General features: G+C 45.0%; 1 protein-coding gene across 1 annotated transcript in view; it reads left to right on the top strand.

Annotated features, from left to right (window-relative positions):
• Positions 1–17,105, top strand: part of PGM2 (phosphoglucomutase 2) — a 32,732-nt gene that overhangs the window by 266 nt on the left and 15,361 nt on the right. Inside the window, exons 2-6 of the mRNA XM_040624873.1 lie at positions 4,988–5,155; positions 9,947–10,053; positions 13,696–13,780; positions 15,484–15,567; positions 15,690–15,883. Of these exons, the coding sequence (XP_040480807.1) occupies positions 4,988–5,155; positions 9,947–10,053; positions 13,696–13,780; positions 15,484–15,567; positions 15,690–15,883 (638 nt within the window). The remainder of the gene's footprint in view (positions 1–4,987; positions 5,156–9,946; positions 10,054–13,695; positions 13,781–15,483; positions 15,568–15,689; positions 15,884–17,105) is intronic.

The following is a 17,105-nucleotide window of genomic DNA, read 5'->3' as shown; positions in this document are numbered from 1 at the left end:
TCCCCCCCCCCCCGCCTTTCCTGCGTTGAGTGCGGATGCCTGTGCTTCCTTCCCTCCCGCCGCTCGCACCCGCCGGGCACACGGCCCGCGGAAAACCGGAGCTGCTGTACTGAATTTACGAATACGCAGATTACAAGCTGCTGGATGGGGAAACACGAGCCACCCCCGCCAGGCCACAGCTCGCCTCCTCGGCAGCCGGGCTCCGGCTTTGGGGAAGTGGGCACCGGGCAATTTGATGCTAGGCGCAGTTTCAGTACATCCACACGGAGGAAGTAGAGTCACAAGCTGTATTACGGATCCAAGAGTGGGGAGGGGGTGCAGAGGTCTCGGCAAGGTTAGCCCTCAGCCCCAGGTCATCCGGGAGCCACAGAGAGAGCAGGGTAGCAAGCGCCCAATGTAAGGTGGTTGGGGGGCGGTCGCTAACTTTTCTCTGTACTGAACTCTAAGTGGTTATTTAAAAGGCCCCGGGAAAAGCAAAGCGAGAACTTAGGGCGGGAATCCCTCTGGGTGTGAGCAGGGTTATGAGGTTGTAAAATGGCTTGGCAGCAACTCAGAAAAACAAAGTTGTTTTTCTCATCAAACCCGGGAAGACGGAGGAGGAGGAAGCAGGGGTGGCCAGGCCTCCTTTGCGTTTGGCCTGCATGTGGGAGATCCAAAGCTTGCTCGGGAAAAGTTGTCCCGGGACAAATCCAGCCATCTGGCCGTCTGGGTCTGCAAGTTGGGGAGTGAGAGAGCGAGCCGGAGCTGATCTCGACTTGGCGGGACCCAGGGGTCATATCCAACGGGGGCGTGCGCGCGTTCCGGTCACTCAGACGGCTGGCTCCGCCATCCTTCCGCAGGTGCTGTGCATCTCCAGAGCCCCAGCCGCAGAATCCTTCCGTCTTTCCTATGCCTTCTGCTCCTGGGAACTTGGCAGGGTAGTATTCCCATCCACCTGTCCCAGGTGCTCGGTTGTGAACATGAGTCCTCCTGATTGGGCCCTCCTGGCTTCAGACATCTTCTTCCCGTCTCTGGCTTTGCTGGAAAGATAGAAGGGGACTCCTTCAACACAGCACCGCTAACTTTTCCCCTGTTCAGTCTCTTAGGTGCTAGAGCAAAGAGAGAATCAGGGACCTCACTCCAGACAGCACCCCCTCTCTTGTCTAACTCTCCTACTTGCTCCTTGGGGCATGCAGTTTGTTTTCCCAGCATGTCCCTTGGCTCTACTGCTGAACTTGTTTCTCGTGCTGTTACTCCTGTTTTGGGTCTGAACTTAAATGTGTTTTATGTAGACAGGGCTTCCCTGACAACCAGTGGTAAATTATGTCTCCCTAATACTATCTCTAGATTGGTCAAAAACAAAACCAAACAACAAAATCTTTGTATTTGTGTATTTGTTTTTTTGTTTTTTTTTTTTTTTAAGGTTTTATTTATGTATTTGACAGAGATAGAGACAGCCAGCGAGAGAGGGAACACAAGCAGGGGGAGTGGGAGAGGAAGAAGCAGGCTCATAGCGGAGGAGCCTGATGTGGGGCTCGATCCGAGAATGCCGGGATCAGGTCCTGAGCCGAAGGCAGACGCTTAACCGCTGTGCCACCCAGGCGCCCCTTGTGTATTTGTTTTATGTCTGGCCCCAGGGCTGACTTCAAAGGCTGGACGTGTGTTGGGTGGCACAGCCCCTGTTCCAGGAGGGCCCAGCACTTGGTTTAATCCTCTGCTGCCCTGTCTTGGAATTCTTTAGACTTGTTGAACAAGGAGTCCCACATTTTCATTTTGCTCTGGGCCCAGACAAGTTAAATAGCAGTTTCCTGTCCTCTTCCTCATTAACTTCCTCGGTGAGGGCCTGACACAGCTGGTACTTGCAGAGTGAGGGAAGGGAGATTGCAAGCTCTGTCAGCGGCGGCCAGTTCTTCCTCTTCACCGCTGGCCTCTGAGTGAGAAATGGGGAAAAGTCCCACAGGGGATGCTACTGGCAACTCCTTGGGTGGTTTTTCTTTTCCTGGGAAGACAGTCTTGTAATTCTTTAGGGAAGGAAAATGTTTCCATTTCTGATAATTAGTAACTTGAAGTGGGTAGAATCTTTTTTTTTTTTTTTTTAGAGGAGGGAAGGGGCAGGGGGAGAGGAAGAAACAATCTTAAGCAGGCTCCACGCCCAGCGCCAAGCCCAGTGTGGGACTTGACCTCACAACCCTGAGATCATGACCTGAGCTGAAATCAAGTCAGGCGCTTAAATGACTGAGCCACCCAGGGGCCCCTAGAATCCTTTTAAGGTCATAATTGATAATGTGTTTTTCAATGAAACTTTTCCTTTGAAGAAATAAAAATCTAATTTCCACAAAATGTTGTATCTGTATATGGAGAGAGAGTACCTTCCTGGGTATAGATGAAGGGATATTATCCTTTTTATTTTTTTAAAGATCTTATTCATTTATTTTAGAGAGAGAGAGAGAGAGAGCACAAGCAGGGGGAGGGACAGAGGGAGAGGGAGAAAGAGAATCCCAAGCAGACTCCGCACTGAACACAGAGCCTGTTGCGGTACCTGATCCCAGGACCCCGAGATCATGAACGGAGCGGAAATCAAGTCGGACACTCAACTGACTGAGCCACCCAGGCAACCCTCCTTTTTATTTTTGATTTCTACCACTCCTCTTGCTCTTTCCTGTCTTCCTTGTTTTGAGACAGAGGCCAAGTGGGGAACATCCTGCCAGCCAAAGTACTGCAGCCGTCTGGTCTGACCCCCACCCCTCGGTGGGGGGTAGGGGGGAGCAAGGCAGGTGCCTTCTGTGTTCCCACTGTGCCTTCATCCCCACTGTCTCTGCTGTCAGCTTCCGTCATTCTCATGGCTGATTCTGATCTCTGCTGTACTCCTGACTTTGCAATTCTAATCTTTCTCCTTTGGTCTCTCTCAGGCTATTTGGTCTATTTAATGGCTATCAAAGGCCAGTTGGCATTTCCCACGTCTACCCCAGGTACGGGAGACTCACCAGATATTGGGCGTGACCTTGAAGTCTGTGTTTCCTCTTTCACTCAGCAAATGTTTATTAAACCTCTTTTGTGTTCCAGATCGAAACCCTTCCTTGAGGGCACCTGACCATCTGATCAGTCAGATTGCACTCTGATCAGTGGTTATTGCTTTTAACCCAAAAGGTGGGGTTTTACCTGACTCCAAGGTGGAACAGTCTGGAAATGTGGGCTTACTTCCAGAAAGCCCAGGTTTTATTGCAGTAGCATTTCAGAGTTTACTTACGTGGCATATCTTGGCTGCACGTTCAGTAGTTGGATGGTGACTGTAAGATAAAGGGCTTACTCTCTGGTTCCTCTGAACTCTTCATTTAAAAGCCTGATGTGGAATGAATGTGATTGTCATTTTCCTCCATTCTTAACATTTTCTGCAACTCTTGTGCAAAGAAAATTGGGCAATGTAAAATGAGCTTAAATGATTCATACGAGTGTCTATGTGAAATAGCTAATGTAATAGAGAAAACACTAGATTAATGTTTAAGCAAGTCACTGGATCTCTGAGGTAAATTGGGGTTTCTGTTACTTGTCTGCTTCTTGCGGTCATTGCAAGTTTCATACTTGACCCGATGTGTGAAAGAATTGTACCAATTAGAAGACACTACAATAGTTAGGTTTTGATTTACATTGTATAATCTCATAACTCTGTGGGAAAATTTAAAGATACTAGGGAAGACAACGAACATTTGATTACAACAAAGTGCCAGGCGGAGAAGGATGTTTTACATGAATTTAATGCAAACCACTTCAGAACCACCTTGTGAAGGAGGTTCCAGACTGTTCCCATTTTATGGATGAGGAAACTGAGACTTCAGGAAGCTAAATAGTCTACCCAAGTGCATCCAGTCGGTAGGTGATGGTATGGCTGACGTTCCATGCTGGGTGTTAGACCCCAAAACCTATGTATTCATTCCATTTCTCCAAAAGCACTTGCCTTGGTGGGAAAGAAAATTACACATTATAAAGGAGAAAACTACTTCCTTCTAGTCACAGCACTTCTGACACCAAAGGTACGGGTTTTCCACACCGAGTTATTTTCCAGTTCTCTGTGGATACCGACTGGGCATCTGACAGTTTCCCTCAATTCTGACACTCACTACCCGGAGTCAGCACGGACACTGCCCTCAGCTAAGGGGCTCGGGCCCACAGAACCACCCCCACCTGAGATGCAGTCAAAAGCCCCAGGTTGTCACCTGTTCTTCTGACCGGCCAGTGATACACCATGACCCCCTTCTCAGGGTTGATAATTTGCTAGAACGGCTTACCAAGCTCAGGGAAGCATTTTACTTAAGATCCCCAGTTTTCTTATAAAGGACACAGCTCAGGAACAGCAAGTGAAAGAGCTGCATAGGGCAAGGTGTGTGGGAAGGGGTGCAGAGTTTCCATGCTCTCCCAGCAGCCCAAGTGTTCACCAGCTCAGAAGGTCTCTGACCCCAGTTGTTGAGGGTTTTGGGGGAGGTTCTGCTCCCTAGGGCAGGATTGAGTCATTGGCCACTGGTGAGGGAACCCAGCCTCCAGCCCTCTAATCACTAGTTGATTTTCCTGGCAACCAGGTCACTCCCTGGGCATAAACTCAGGTTTGGCTGAAAGGGGTTTATTATGAATAACAAAAGTTGTTCTTACCCCTACCACTCTGGAAATTCCCAACGGTTTTTGTTAGAAGCTCTAGTCCAGGAGCCAGGGACAAAAACGAAATACGTATTTCATATTGTATCACAATATCACAGATTATAATTAAAAAATTGAATCACCTGAAACTAGTATAATGTGTCTCAACTGTACTTCAATACAAAACAAACAAACAAAAACCTTACCTCATATTTTGAATTTCAATGTCATCAGAAAACTGAAAAGCCATTTGTATAGGACTTTTCCAATACATACATTTTCCCCCATAGGTTAAATTATTGTGGGTCTTTTTTTAATATTTCAGATGTTTTATTCTGTTATTCAGCTAACTGTATCTGTTGTATACGTTCCTGTTTCGCAGAATCCTTTAACTTTGGAGTCAGTGAAACAGCTGATTGCGGACGGTAATAAAGAAGAACTACAGAAATGTTTGGGTTCTCGAATGGAGTTTGGGACAGCCGGCCTTCGAGCTGCTATGGGAACGGGAACTTCTCATATGAATGACTTGACCATCATCCAGACTACACAGGTACCACATTTTTATATTTCTTGGGTATTCTTAACACACTCCCAGCGATAAAGGATAAACTGAGGCATGTTAGCAATTTTAAGTGTTTAGTTGAGCAAAAACCTGTTGAATCGGGCAGTCCCAAGCTGGAGCACCCCACTGGCAGGCGCTGGGAGGAACTTACCGATGAGCAGAAGCAGAGCGAGGAAATTAATAGATCGATTATAGCTCATGCGGCTGCCTTTTTGGGAGTCTCTCTGGCTCTTAGTAATTGGCTCTCCTTAGGTTTTAATTTCTTACCCTTCAAGCGTTTACAGGCTTGGGTTTGGGTTTGCTTCTATAGGCTACCAAGGCATTAAAGCCTCCTCCATCTAATGGCCTCCTTGTCTAATTAGTATAACCCCGGGCTCCTTTTGTATTTGAGGGACCTATATTGTTTTAATTATGGCCAGGTCTTGTGGGTTTGCCAAGGCACAGGGAGTCACACATCTACTTGGTACAGTAAGGCTTGTGCAGTTGGTTAAAGGGTACTTGTTTCAAAATTCATACAGCCTGCTTTTCTTTCTTTCTTTTTCTTTCTTTCTTTCTTTCTTTCTTTCTTTCTTTCTTTCTTTCTTTCTTTCTTTCTTTCTTTCCTCTTCCTTCCTCCCTCTCTCCCTTCCTTCCTTCCTTCCTCCCTCCCTCCCTCCTACCCTCACTCCCTTCCTTCCTCCCTTCCTTTCTTCCTACAGAGATTTATTGAATGTCTACCAAGTGCCAGGCTTTGAAGATACGACAATGACTAAAACAGACAGATTCCCTCATGGAACTTTCATTCCAGTGCAAACCCACCAGCTAAGCTGACGGCTTTTACGGTCTTGTAATTTTGCAGTGGTGGTACTGATGCAAGCCTTGAAAAGCTCTTCTAACTGCCAGAGTAACCAGAAGCTGATTCTGTTTCATTGTAATTGATAGTACAGATGGAAATGACCGCTGAGTTCCTTTGCCTTCATTTGTACATGTTACTGTCAGAGTCTACACCCAACTTTTAGGAATAGAGGTGAAACTTCTCTGCCACGGAGGATCTGGAGTTTTGTTTATGAAGGAAATGAAGAATAGATTCTTCTGTTTCTTCAGCTACTTAGACTTGTTAAAAATGAAGACGACTTTAATTCTGAGGGGAAAAAAGGTCTAGAAAAATTGACTAATGATGATTATGTGTACCTTACATGTAGCTCCCAGCATAAAAGACAGACTTGGGCATGTTCTAGGGAAACCCTAATAAGGAAGTGTTGCATAAGGGTATGGGGTTGCCATGGAAATGCTGGCTCCAAATTCCTGTTTAGCAATAGGGCTCCCTGAGCTCTTTTTGGAGGGAAGGCTCAGAGTGGAGTGAGCCTGGGAATCCTGTCCTAGTTTATGGATAGCATGGAATTGTGCCACTGGGTGAGGTCACCCTCTGTTCCAGGTGCTAGGGCTGTATAACACATCGCCCAAAACATAGTAGTTTTAAATAACCACATTTATTTTGCTTACAAAGCTATACGTGAGTTCAGTGGGGTCAGCTCACCCCTGTGGGACTTGGCATCACCTGAGCCAGCTTAGAGGCCGGAATCACTGAGAGCTCGTTCACCCTCGTGTCTGCAGTTACTGCTGACTTTTGGCTGCGATCTTAGCTCCATGTGGCCCGGGCTTTATACAACGTGGCTCGGAGAGCAGCCAGTGAGAGCAGCCAGAGAAAGCGTGCACAGGTGGCAGCTCTGTTGACGTTTATGACCTAGCCTAGAAAGTCACACAAATTCGTTTGCTTCCATCATATTCTGTTTGTTAACAGTGACTCATGAAGGTCGTTCCTGTTCAAGGAGAGGGCTCATAGACCCCCACTCCTCAGTGGAGGAATGTCAGTCCCGTTAGAGGAGCACAGGGAACGGGATATATTCACATGGCTATCTTTGGAAAGTCTAGTTGGTTCCATCTCCTATTAGGCTTAATTGGTAGGGGATTCTAAGGGATTCTAGATGAGCCCAGAGCCTTTTCTCCTGTATTCATCTACATCTAGTTTGTAGATATGATGAAATCGATCTGCAGAAAGGTCTTAGGCCCTATCTTACACATCTTCTCCCCTAGGGAAATTGGCCTCTTCTGGGAGTAGACCTTGTGATAGGTAAGAATCCTACAAAACTAAAAGCTAAAATGAGTAGATCCTTTAAAGGTCAGCTGATTCAACCAGCCATTCCTTGTGATAATTTCCTCTGTAGCCCCCACCACTTTCAAGTGATTATCCAGCCTACACTGGAACACTTACAAAAGGAGACAAGGATGTTAAGAATTATGACAATTTTATGAGATTGGCAGGTACATTTTTAAAGTCTTAGGAGTGGTTTAAAAATCAGAGAAAGAGGTTCCCAGGACAAACCACCCAGGCTTCCATCCCCAGCTTTGGGTGATGTCACCTGGAAGAATGTGCTGGCTTTCTCTATGGTCTAGGCACTGTTGCTGCTGGTCTCCAGTGTGGACTCTTACCCTAATGGTGCCCCAAATTCATCTGCTTGGATTTAAGAAGCAGATGGATGTATAGGGCGCCTGGGTGGCTCAGTGGTTAAGCATCTGCCTTCAGATCAGGGCGTGATCCCGGTGTTCTGGGATCGAGCCCCACATCGGGCTCCTCCGCTAGGAGCCTGCTTCTTCCTCTCCCACTTCCCCTGCTTGTGTTCCCTCTCTCGCTGGCTGTCTCTATCTCTGTCAAATGAATAAATAAAATCTTAAAAAAAAAAAAAAAAAGCAGATGGATATGAGTCATAAACATGTGAGTCATAAACAGGATAGAGACCGGAGTGGGAAACAGTGGGAAACAGGATAGAGACCGGAGGGAAATTTTTGTATTGTTTGCTTCATTGATGGACGTTATAATTTCCTCTAAGGTTACTTCACCAGGCCACAGCCCAGTGGGAAACAGGATAGAGACCGGAGGGAAATTTTTGTATTGTTTGCTTCATTGATGGAGGTTATAATTTCCTCTAAGGTTACTTCACCAGGCCACAGCCCATCAATGATGGAGCACTTGCTGTCTTCTGAAATAGCCATTCTATCTTCGGATTGTTCTCATTAAAGAATGGTTTCAGGGCACCTGGGTGGCTCAGTCGGTTAAGCGTCCACCTCTTGATATCTGCTCAGGTCATGATCTTAGGATTGTGAGATCAAGCCTCATATTGGGCTCTGCACTGGACGTGGAACCTGCTTAAGATTCTCTCTCTCCCTCTGCCCCTCCCCACTGCTCTAAACAAAAAGACAGAAAAAAAAAGGAAAGAATGGTTTTTGTGAATCTGAGCCCAAATCTGTCATATTTTGAGCTTTTGAAGCCCTACGAAGTTCATTTTATGTGTCCTGTAATAACATTTCAATTCCGTAAACCTCCCTCAGCGCACGCTGAGTCTTTTCTCTACAATAAACATTCCCTCTTCTCTTAGCCATTTTCTCAGGCCCTCAGTCTCAGCTAGCCCCAGCGCGTTTTAAAGCAGTTTGGTGGTGTGAGGATTCTGGGCTAAGACTGAGTGCTTCTTGTGCCCTCGATCACTGGGGCCACAGCATGGGTATTGACTGGGGCTGGGGAGAGGGTGCTGTCACTGGGGGAAGCTTAGAGGCATCTGGGTACCTTCTGGAAAACCCACAAAACCAATACACACATGTCCTTTGTATCACTCAACCTCAGAAGGTCTGCCCAACGCAATATTTTTGTCTAAGAAAAATTGAAGGCATTCTCAGTTGGCACTGCTCTGGCAACAAAGCTGTGAAGTATCTCCCCTACCAAACAGAAAGACTTGTATTTATTTTTTTAAAAGACTTCCTTTAAGGGCAGGGACAAAAAAAAAAAGACTTTCTTCAGTCAAAGTGAAATAAGTAATATTATTTATTACTCAGCCCGCGTTCCCTTTGTTCTGTAATAAAAACCTATTTTGTCCAGAAATATAAACTTACTGAATTCGAAGTTGACTGTTTTTCTAATCTTCCACATTTCCGATGGATGTGAGGTTATTTACTGCACCCACTGAGACTCAGGAATTGTGTGTTCCATCAGCAGGTGATAATAGCCCAACCTCTGCATAATTTTTATATGTCTAATTGGCTGAGCCATGTAATTGGATGGATAAGGCCTCCATGAAAGATCGGCCCTGCTGGAAAACAAGATCACGAGTAGAACAAGTTTAGAGCAGATAACTGCCAAACACTTACAAAACATACTAAGTTTCTTTGACCTGCTGATGTTACCGAGTAGGCGGAAATGTCTGAAACACCTCCTTTTCCTCAGACATTTTAGAACTCGTGTGAAGGGAGGGATATAGACTTTGAAGGAAAGTAATAAGAATAATGCTCCTCACAGCAAACAAATAGTGCCTACTTGGTATTGGATTGTCAGCATTCAGCAGGTTTCAATTAATTTAATCCTAAAAACAGCCCTTTGAAGTAGGTACTGTTGTTTTGCTGTTTTGCAGAATAGGAAACTGAGGCATTAAGAGATATGTCATTTGCTCTCGTGGGTGGCAGAGTGGAGTATGAGCCCACAGGTTCTGTGTGCTTTTAACCTCTGCCCTGTACCACCTCTAACTGGACCCAGGCAGGAATCCAGGCTCTGCTCTTCATGTGTCTGGGCGAGCCCCTCTGGGCCTTAGCTCTCCCATCTGTACAATGGGATTCCTTGGCAAAGTTGATCTGGGGGTTACCGATAATAGATACTAAGTGTCTAGCACAGTGCCTCGTACATATAGATAGACAATAAATAAAGCTGTTATTTTCTTATTGTTCAGTTTGTTTAATTATCCGTGGGATATTTTTTAGGGATTTTGCAGATACCTGGAAAAGCAATTCAGTGACCTGAAGCAAAGAGGTGTTGTGATTAGCTTTGACGCCCGAGCTCATCCACCAAGTGGAGGCAACAGCAAAAGGTACTGAAAGATACGTAAGAAACCATTTTTTATAGTGTGTTTTGTGGTTTTATTTTGAATCACTTCACGTGCATTTGTCAGCCACGTTGCTCACCTATAAAAACGATGAATACATTCCATTTGCAACTTTTACAAATTCTGGTTTTACGTTTGGGTTAAAAGAATGAAATTATTCAGACAGAAGAGAATTTAAGATCTGTCTAAAGGAAAAACATTTTTTAAAGGGGCAACATTTCTCCCTCTCTCTTTCTTTCATTTGTCTTTTTTTTTTTCTTCTGCCCTCCATTCATAAGCCGCCTGAGCTCCTTCCTGTTCTTGAACACCTGTCTCCAGCTGCATTCTCGTATTACTCCCAAACCACTGGGACTCTCATGTCGACACAGGCAGATAATAATGCAGACGCAGGTGATGATGATGGTGATGATGATAGTGATAAAGATGATAGTAATAGCAGCAATTACTTGAGTGCTGCATGTGAAGCAGGCCCTTAGGTATTTACTCATTCAATTCTCACAACAGCCTATAAAGTGCATACTTTTATCTCTGAGCTCTAATCATGAAGCGAGAGAAGGAGCCACAGTTTTAGCATAAAGAAGCTGACACCAGTGGTCAGCAGACTTTATTTCTAAAGGATAAACAGTAAACATCTTACACGTTATGAGCTGTACAGTCTGTCACAACTACTCAGCTCCGGCACAGCCATAGCTCGAACATACCGAGTGGCCGTGGTGGTGTTCCAATAAAACCTTATTTACAAATGGGCTGTAGGTTGCCACCCCCTGCTCTTAATCATGTTACATGATCCTCTTTTTCACTTGAACACTTCCCCTATTATGATGAATTTTCTGTCACTCCAGAGTATATGTATTCGTAGTTTCTTAGATTGGAAGAACATACAAATATTTAATATTAATGAAAATTCTCATTACCTTTACAGCACAGAATGAGTTCATAGAGTCCTTTTTTTTAAAAATTTATTTACTTGAGAGAGAGCGTGAGAGAGAGAGCGTGAGCAGGGGGAAGCAGCAGAGGCAGAGGGAGAAGCAGACTCCCCACTGAGCAGGGATTCCCAGGACCCTGGGATCATGACCTGAGCCCAAGGCAGATGCCCAACCCACTGAGCCACCCAGGCACCCCGAGTTCATAGAGTCCTAATCTTTGCCCGTGTGGAGCTTCTAATCTAAGAGAGAAGCATTGATGGGAAAAAATGTCTGAGGAGGCAGCTCTGAGGAAGAGAGTATGGCCAGAGCATAAGAATAGATGCTATATCAGCTCCTTGACTGAACTCAGAATGACGTTAAGATTTTGCCTTTTTTTTAAGATTTTATTTATTTATTTATTTACTTACTTATTTATTGAGAAAGCGCAAGTGGGGGGAGAAAGACAGAGAGGGGGAGAGAGAACCTCAAGCAGGTTCTGTGCTGAGCGTGGAGCCCCACACGGGGCTCGATCTCAGGACCCTGAGATCATGACCTGAGCCGAAATCATGACCTGATACTCAACCAACCGAGCCATCCAAGTGCCCCCATAAGAGTTTTGCTCTATAGCTGCAGGCTCAAAAATGTGGGGTTTTTTTGTCAACAAACAAGAGAGAAACCGTAACTCTACATTTACAAGAGAGAGACATAGTATAAACCAGAATATCAGTTTGTCAGTTTTCAGTTAGTGAGTTTACAGTTAGAATTAGGTCATATGTGGGGCGGCTGGGTGGCCCAGTTGGTTAAGCCTCTGCCTTCGACTCAGGTCATGATCCCAGGGTCCTGGGATCGAGCCCCACCTCAGGCTCCTTGCTCAGCGGGGAGTCTGCTCCTCCCTCTCCTTCTGCCGCTCCCCCTGCTTGTGCTCTTTCTTTCTCTGTCAAATAAATAAATAAAATCTTAAAAAAAAAAAAAAAAAGAATTCGGTCATAAGCATGCTTCCTGGCCCCAGGGGCAGGTCACGCCGTCCAGCCAGAGCATGCGCAGTGCACACACGTGGCTAACTGCCTGTGGAGCTTCTGACGTTGCTTCTGTTCAGGCTGACTCTCGTGCTTCTGGCTGACACATCCTTCAGGATGTGTTCACGTTGTCAATGATGGTATGGATATGTCTTACTCTGGCCTTGGAGCCATATCATTTCTGGAAAGTAGCTGCTCTGTGAGTTTATGGTTCGGATCTCAGAGTTTGATGGGACGGAGTGGAGCTCAGGGTCGCCCTCTATCACCTACAAAATGCAAGACGTTCAGAGACAGTAGCATAAATAGTAAACCAATACATGGTCAGACGTTCATGGTGAGTAAATGGAATCTTCTTAAAGAGTCAGAAATGATTGCAGTTGCAGAATTTTATATAAGGAACTGTTTATTAGTTCTTTAATCTTCCGATTTTAAGTATCTGGTGGGGAACATAAACACATAAACAGTAACTGTCAAGCATATGCAGAGAGCACATTGGATCTTTCCCGTGTAGATTTGTAACTTAGTTTGTATATATCATGTATATGTTGAGTGTCTCCCTTGCTTCTTTCAAGAAAGTGCCTTTAAAGTCAGCCAGAACGCAAGAGAAACATTTCATGAGGGTGAAAGTGACATCAGTTTGAAGTCACTTCAGTTCTAATGAATACAGTTTAGACTTACTTCAGGTTTTTATTAAAATTGTTTTTGCTGAATTTTATTATTTTTGTGAGTTTCCCTTATATAGACGCTTTTTTTTTCACTGTCAAAATCATGTTTGTATTACTGTGGATCCTAGGAATTTTAACACTCAAGTTGTGAAAACACGGAGATCTCTTTGCACCCAGCCAGCTCCCAGAATAGTGTTGGCTAAAGCTGGAGCTCAAGAAATATTTGGGAAGAGAATGAGTACATATCTGCTTGTTTAATCCTATAATGGTATAATGTGGTTCACTGAAAGTAAACTGCTCAGTTTTTGTGATAAAATATTTTACCCCAAGGCTGAAGAAGATTTGATGCCCAGTTCTTGCCCTAAGAAAAATGTCAGTGTCAAAGATTTCAGTCTTGTTTTAAAGGGCTGAATGGAGCCACGCTGTGTCTGTGCCCTGTGTATATATCACACGCACATGCATATGCCAGTATGCCTTATGTTTCATGAGACAGCGTCTGAGCAGTCTCTGCGGCTTATATTGAATCGTAAGAACTTTAGACAAGGCTTTCTCAGCCTCTGCCCTGTTGACATGTGACGTCATACTGCACTGGATAATTCTTTTTGGGGGCCTGCTGTGTGCATTGAGGGATGTTCAAGAGCATCCCTTGCCTCTAGCCTGCTAGTAGCACCCTACCCCAATCCCCAGTGACAATCAAAAGCGTCTTGGACATTTCAGATGTCCCAGAGGGGCAGAATTGCCCTTGGCTGAGAACCACCGAGATGGAATTGAGAAACTTGGATGCGGGCCTCACTCAGCTTCTGTGTGACTGTTTGACATGGGGCAACTTGTCTGGCTTTTCTTGGCTTTAGTCCCAATTCTGTAAAACAAAGTGGTGGAACGAGATGACTTGTAAGATTCCTCCAATTTGAGTGTCCTATGCCAATGGAAATATAAGGAATGAGCCTAAAGAAGGAGTTGAGCATTCATGTCCTTCTTCCCCATCATCCACAGTCCTGACATCCTACTCTCCTTTCTCCCCCCATCACGCTGCATTTCCAGATTTGCCCGACTTGCTGCAACCACATTTATCACTCAAGGGATTCCTGTGTACCTCTTTTCTGGTATAACTCCAACCCCCTTTGTGGTAAGTAACCCTTTCTGTTTATAATTTTCTGTCACAGGATCAGGGATGGGATGTGGCTGCACTTTACAGTCTTTAAAGCTATTAGGATTTGGGAATTTATAAGACAGAAGAGCCCCTTGGCATTTATCAGGCATTCTCTTACCTCTCTGGGTATGTTCTCCCCACATCCTAATAATCTTTCTCTGCTGGTCAACTCCTGATGGATCAGAGTTTTTGGGTTTTTTTTTTTTTTTCTAAGTGCAATTTTGCTTTTTGGCATTCAAAGGCTATTTTAACTAGTTAGTGAAATGTCTTTGGTTTGTTATCTGTCTGTGTTTTCATTTGGTTTGTATTTCTTTTTATCGCTGGCACAATTAGGAAACTTCTCGGGTCTAAATCTGAATTCACCTCAAATCACATCTCACCCTGAATATTTTTGACTGTTCGATGCACCAGCTTTTTAGACACATGTTTTGTTCTAAGTACTATTTGTGACCAGGGCATGAAGCATTCTTGGCACATTTTAGGAAGATTTTTTAAATCAAATCCTTGAAGTAGCAGAACGTAAAGAAGAAGACAATAGGGACTCTGACAACTGTTGTTTTTAAATAGATATAACTTTTAAGAACGGGGCCAGATGCTGAGCATGTATGTTTTTAGAAATTCAGCCAAAAACGTGAGTAGAATTCAGTTCCTCATATCGGGAGGACAAGAGAGTGAGTACATTGACAGAAGCCAGCTCCTCGTTTTGGGCGTTTGCTGGCGCTAATGCGCGCTGACCGGGGATGCCGCAGCTCCCAGGTCGTAAATAACCCAGTAGACGCGCAATGGCACCTCCTAACGTCGCTCAGATTTCATTGTCTGATGGAAAAACTGCAACGTGTTTGCGCATCCTTGGTCTTCTATACTATGTAAGTGTTAACTGCTATTATTTTTCTACTAGACATGAGTTATATGAGTGTCTCATGACCATTTTCCTGAGCTGTTGAGTGGTTCTCCCCTTTTCTTTGCTTGGGGGATATGAAATAACTCCTAAAGCGACAAATGACCACAGAGATTCTTGGTGGGAGGCTGGAGGGGGGCAGATGGCTAGAATCTCTGGCTCCCTGTGTGTGTGTGTGTGTGTGTGTGTGTGTGTAGTAAATCTCACATGCGGCCTGAGAGAGGGGAAGCCCGCCCCTCTCCCCATCTGGGGCAGTAGTTTTATAAAGATGGGAGCTGAGTAGAAATATGAGAAAGGGCTTTGTAACCTTGGAGCAGGAGCTGAGTGAGCAGGCCGTAGGAGCGCTCCATTTCCTCAGCATTACCCTGCACTGGTCCCTAAAAGCAAATGGGAAAGAAGAGAAAGCAGTTGGAGGGAAGAAACAGAATCCAGAAGCTTCTATCCCCAGCAGGATGCTGAAAAGAATGTGAAATGAAGGATTAGACCTTTTTTTTGTTTGAACAGATTTCTAGTTCTACCAAGTGGAAGACAGAATGAGAAGAAGGCACCTGGGAAAATACTCACCTGTCTTATTGGGGTGCACATCCCACAATTTTGAGCATTCATCTAAGGGTCATACGAGTATACTTGGGGATGGCACAAATATGGAATGACACCTTCTTATGATGTTTCTCTATTACGTGCATTAAAAGAGAACAAGTTGATACAAACAGTTTACGACGCACAGGCTAAGTATGTCTGGTTTTTTGTTTAAAGCTGTTGTTGTTTCCTGCCTTTACAGCCCTACACGGTGTTGCATTTGAAACTTTGTGCTGGAATCATGATAACTGCCTCCCACAATCCAAAGCAGGATAATGGGTACAAGGTATTCTGCTTTTTGTCTCCATACTACGTCCTTCCGTGTGCACCCTGTACTGAACCGTGCAGGTGTGGAGCCTTAATTTCCATTAGCCCTAAGCCATCTGGATATGCGCCTGCCTTCTCCAGGTCTACTGGGACAACGGAGCTCAGATCACCTCTCCTCATGATAAAGGGATTTCTCGAGCTATTGAAGAAAATCTGGAGCCGTGGCCTCAAGCTTGGGATGATTCTTTAATTGATGGCAATCCACTGCTTCGTGACCCAACTGCTTCCATCAACAAGAGCTACTTTGAAGACCTTAAAAAATACTGTTTTCACAGGTAAATGGATGGTAAACTCACACCACGTGAGTTAAAATAGTGTGATTCAGCCAAATTCTCTCAGTTTTCATTCACTTTTTCTCTCTCCAAAGGGTACGTATACTGTAGCCGCATCTGATTTTAGAGGCCCTAGGTCAGGGGTCAGCGATTTTTCTTGAACAGACATAATACATAATACATAGTTTTGGCTCTGTGCACCACTGTGTTTCAACTGCCCGACTCCACTGTAGTGGCAGGAGCAGCTGTGGGTGATGCATAAATGAATGAGCACAAACATAGCGAGGTTTGAAAAAAATTTTATTTACAAAAGCAGCTGGCTGGCATATCGGCCATAGTTTGCTGACCTTGGTTATCGAATCACACACACACACACACACACACGTATGTGGCTGTGTGTTTGCATATATGTATGTAAAAAAAAAACTTTACTGATAGGTAGCAGTAGGAAACACTGATGTTTTTTCTCTTTCCAGAAATTTTCTGTGCATATGCTAGAATATTTTATGCGTCATATATTTCGAGACCGTAAATAGGAATATAGCATGCATGGAGTTTGTTCTGTGCCTTTTTTCTCCCAGTTAATCTGTCATGGGTACCTTCTGGGTTACCCCCTATTAGTCCTGACTCTTTCGTTGTAATGGCCGCTGTACCCGTGTGTGTAACCCAGTGACACAGACTCAGTAGTACAGTGAGGTAAGAAGCAGACGAGCCGAGTTACAGTGTTGTCCTGCTGTAACATGCTGTGGGGCCCACCACTCGTGATTGTCCCCCAGGAAGAAACCACTGAGTTTAAAGAGGCACAATTTCTCGGTTGTCTCCAATGTTGTATTGGTTAGACCAGTGGGAAGGGAGGCTCCCATGGGGAGTGTGGACCCCGGTTGCCTCTGGAGGGAGCGGCCATCCTCGCTGGGTGTTACCACGTGCAGATGGAGGTCCAGAGTTGCCAGACCGCCTGCCTCGTTCTCCCTGAGAGAGATGAGAAACCTACATTTTGTGTGTGAAATCTCCTCATTTTTAAATATTGGGGACCATTTTTGCAAACGGTGTATACACCGAACAAAACACATCTGTGTGCCTTCCTTCTGTCCCTCTGATTGAGTGTCACGGCGACAAGGGTTTCGACGTGTTCGCTCCTCCGCAGAGCCCCGGCGGCACCGTGCTCGGGGCTCGGTTCCTTGAGTACTTGTGTGGGTGTGCGTGCACAGGCATCCAGAAGCTACCG

This window comes from Ursus maritimus, unplaced genomic scaffold (assembly GCF_017311325.1).
Source record: "Ursus maritimus isolate PB19 unplaced genomic scaffold, ASM1731132v1 scaffold_8, whole genome shotgun sequence".
In the NCBI taxonomy this organism is placed as follows: Eukaryota; Metazoa; Chordata; class Mammalia; order Carnivora; family Ursidae; genus Ursus; species Ursus maritimus.
Note: the sequence above shows the minus strand (reverse complement) of the source record. Positions and strands in the feature narration are given on the sequence as shown.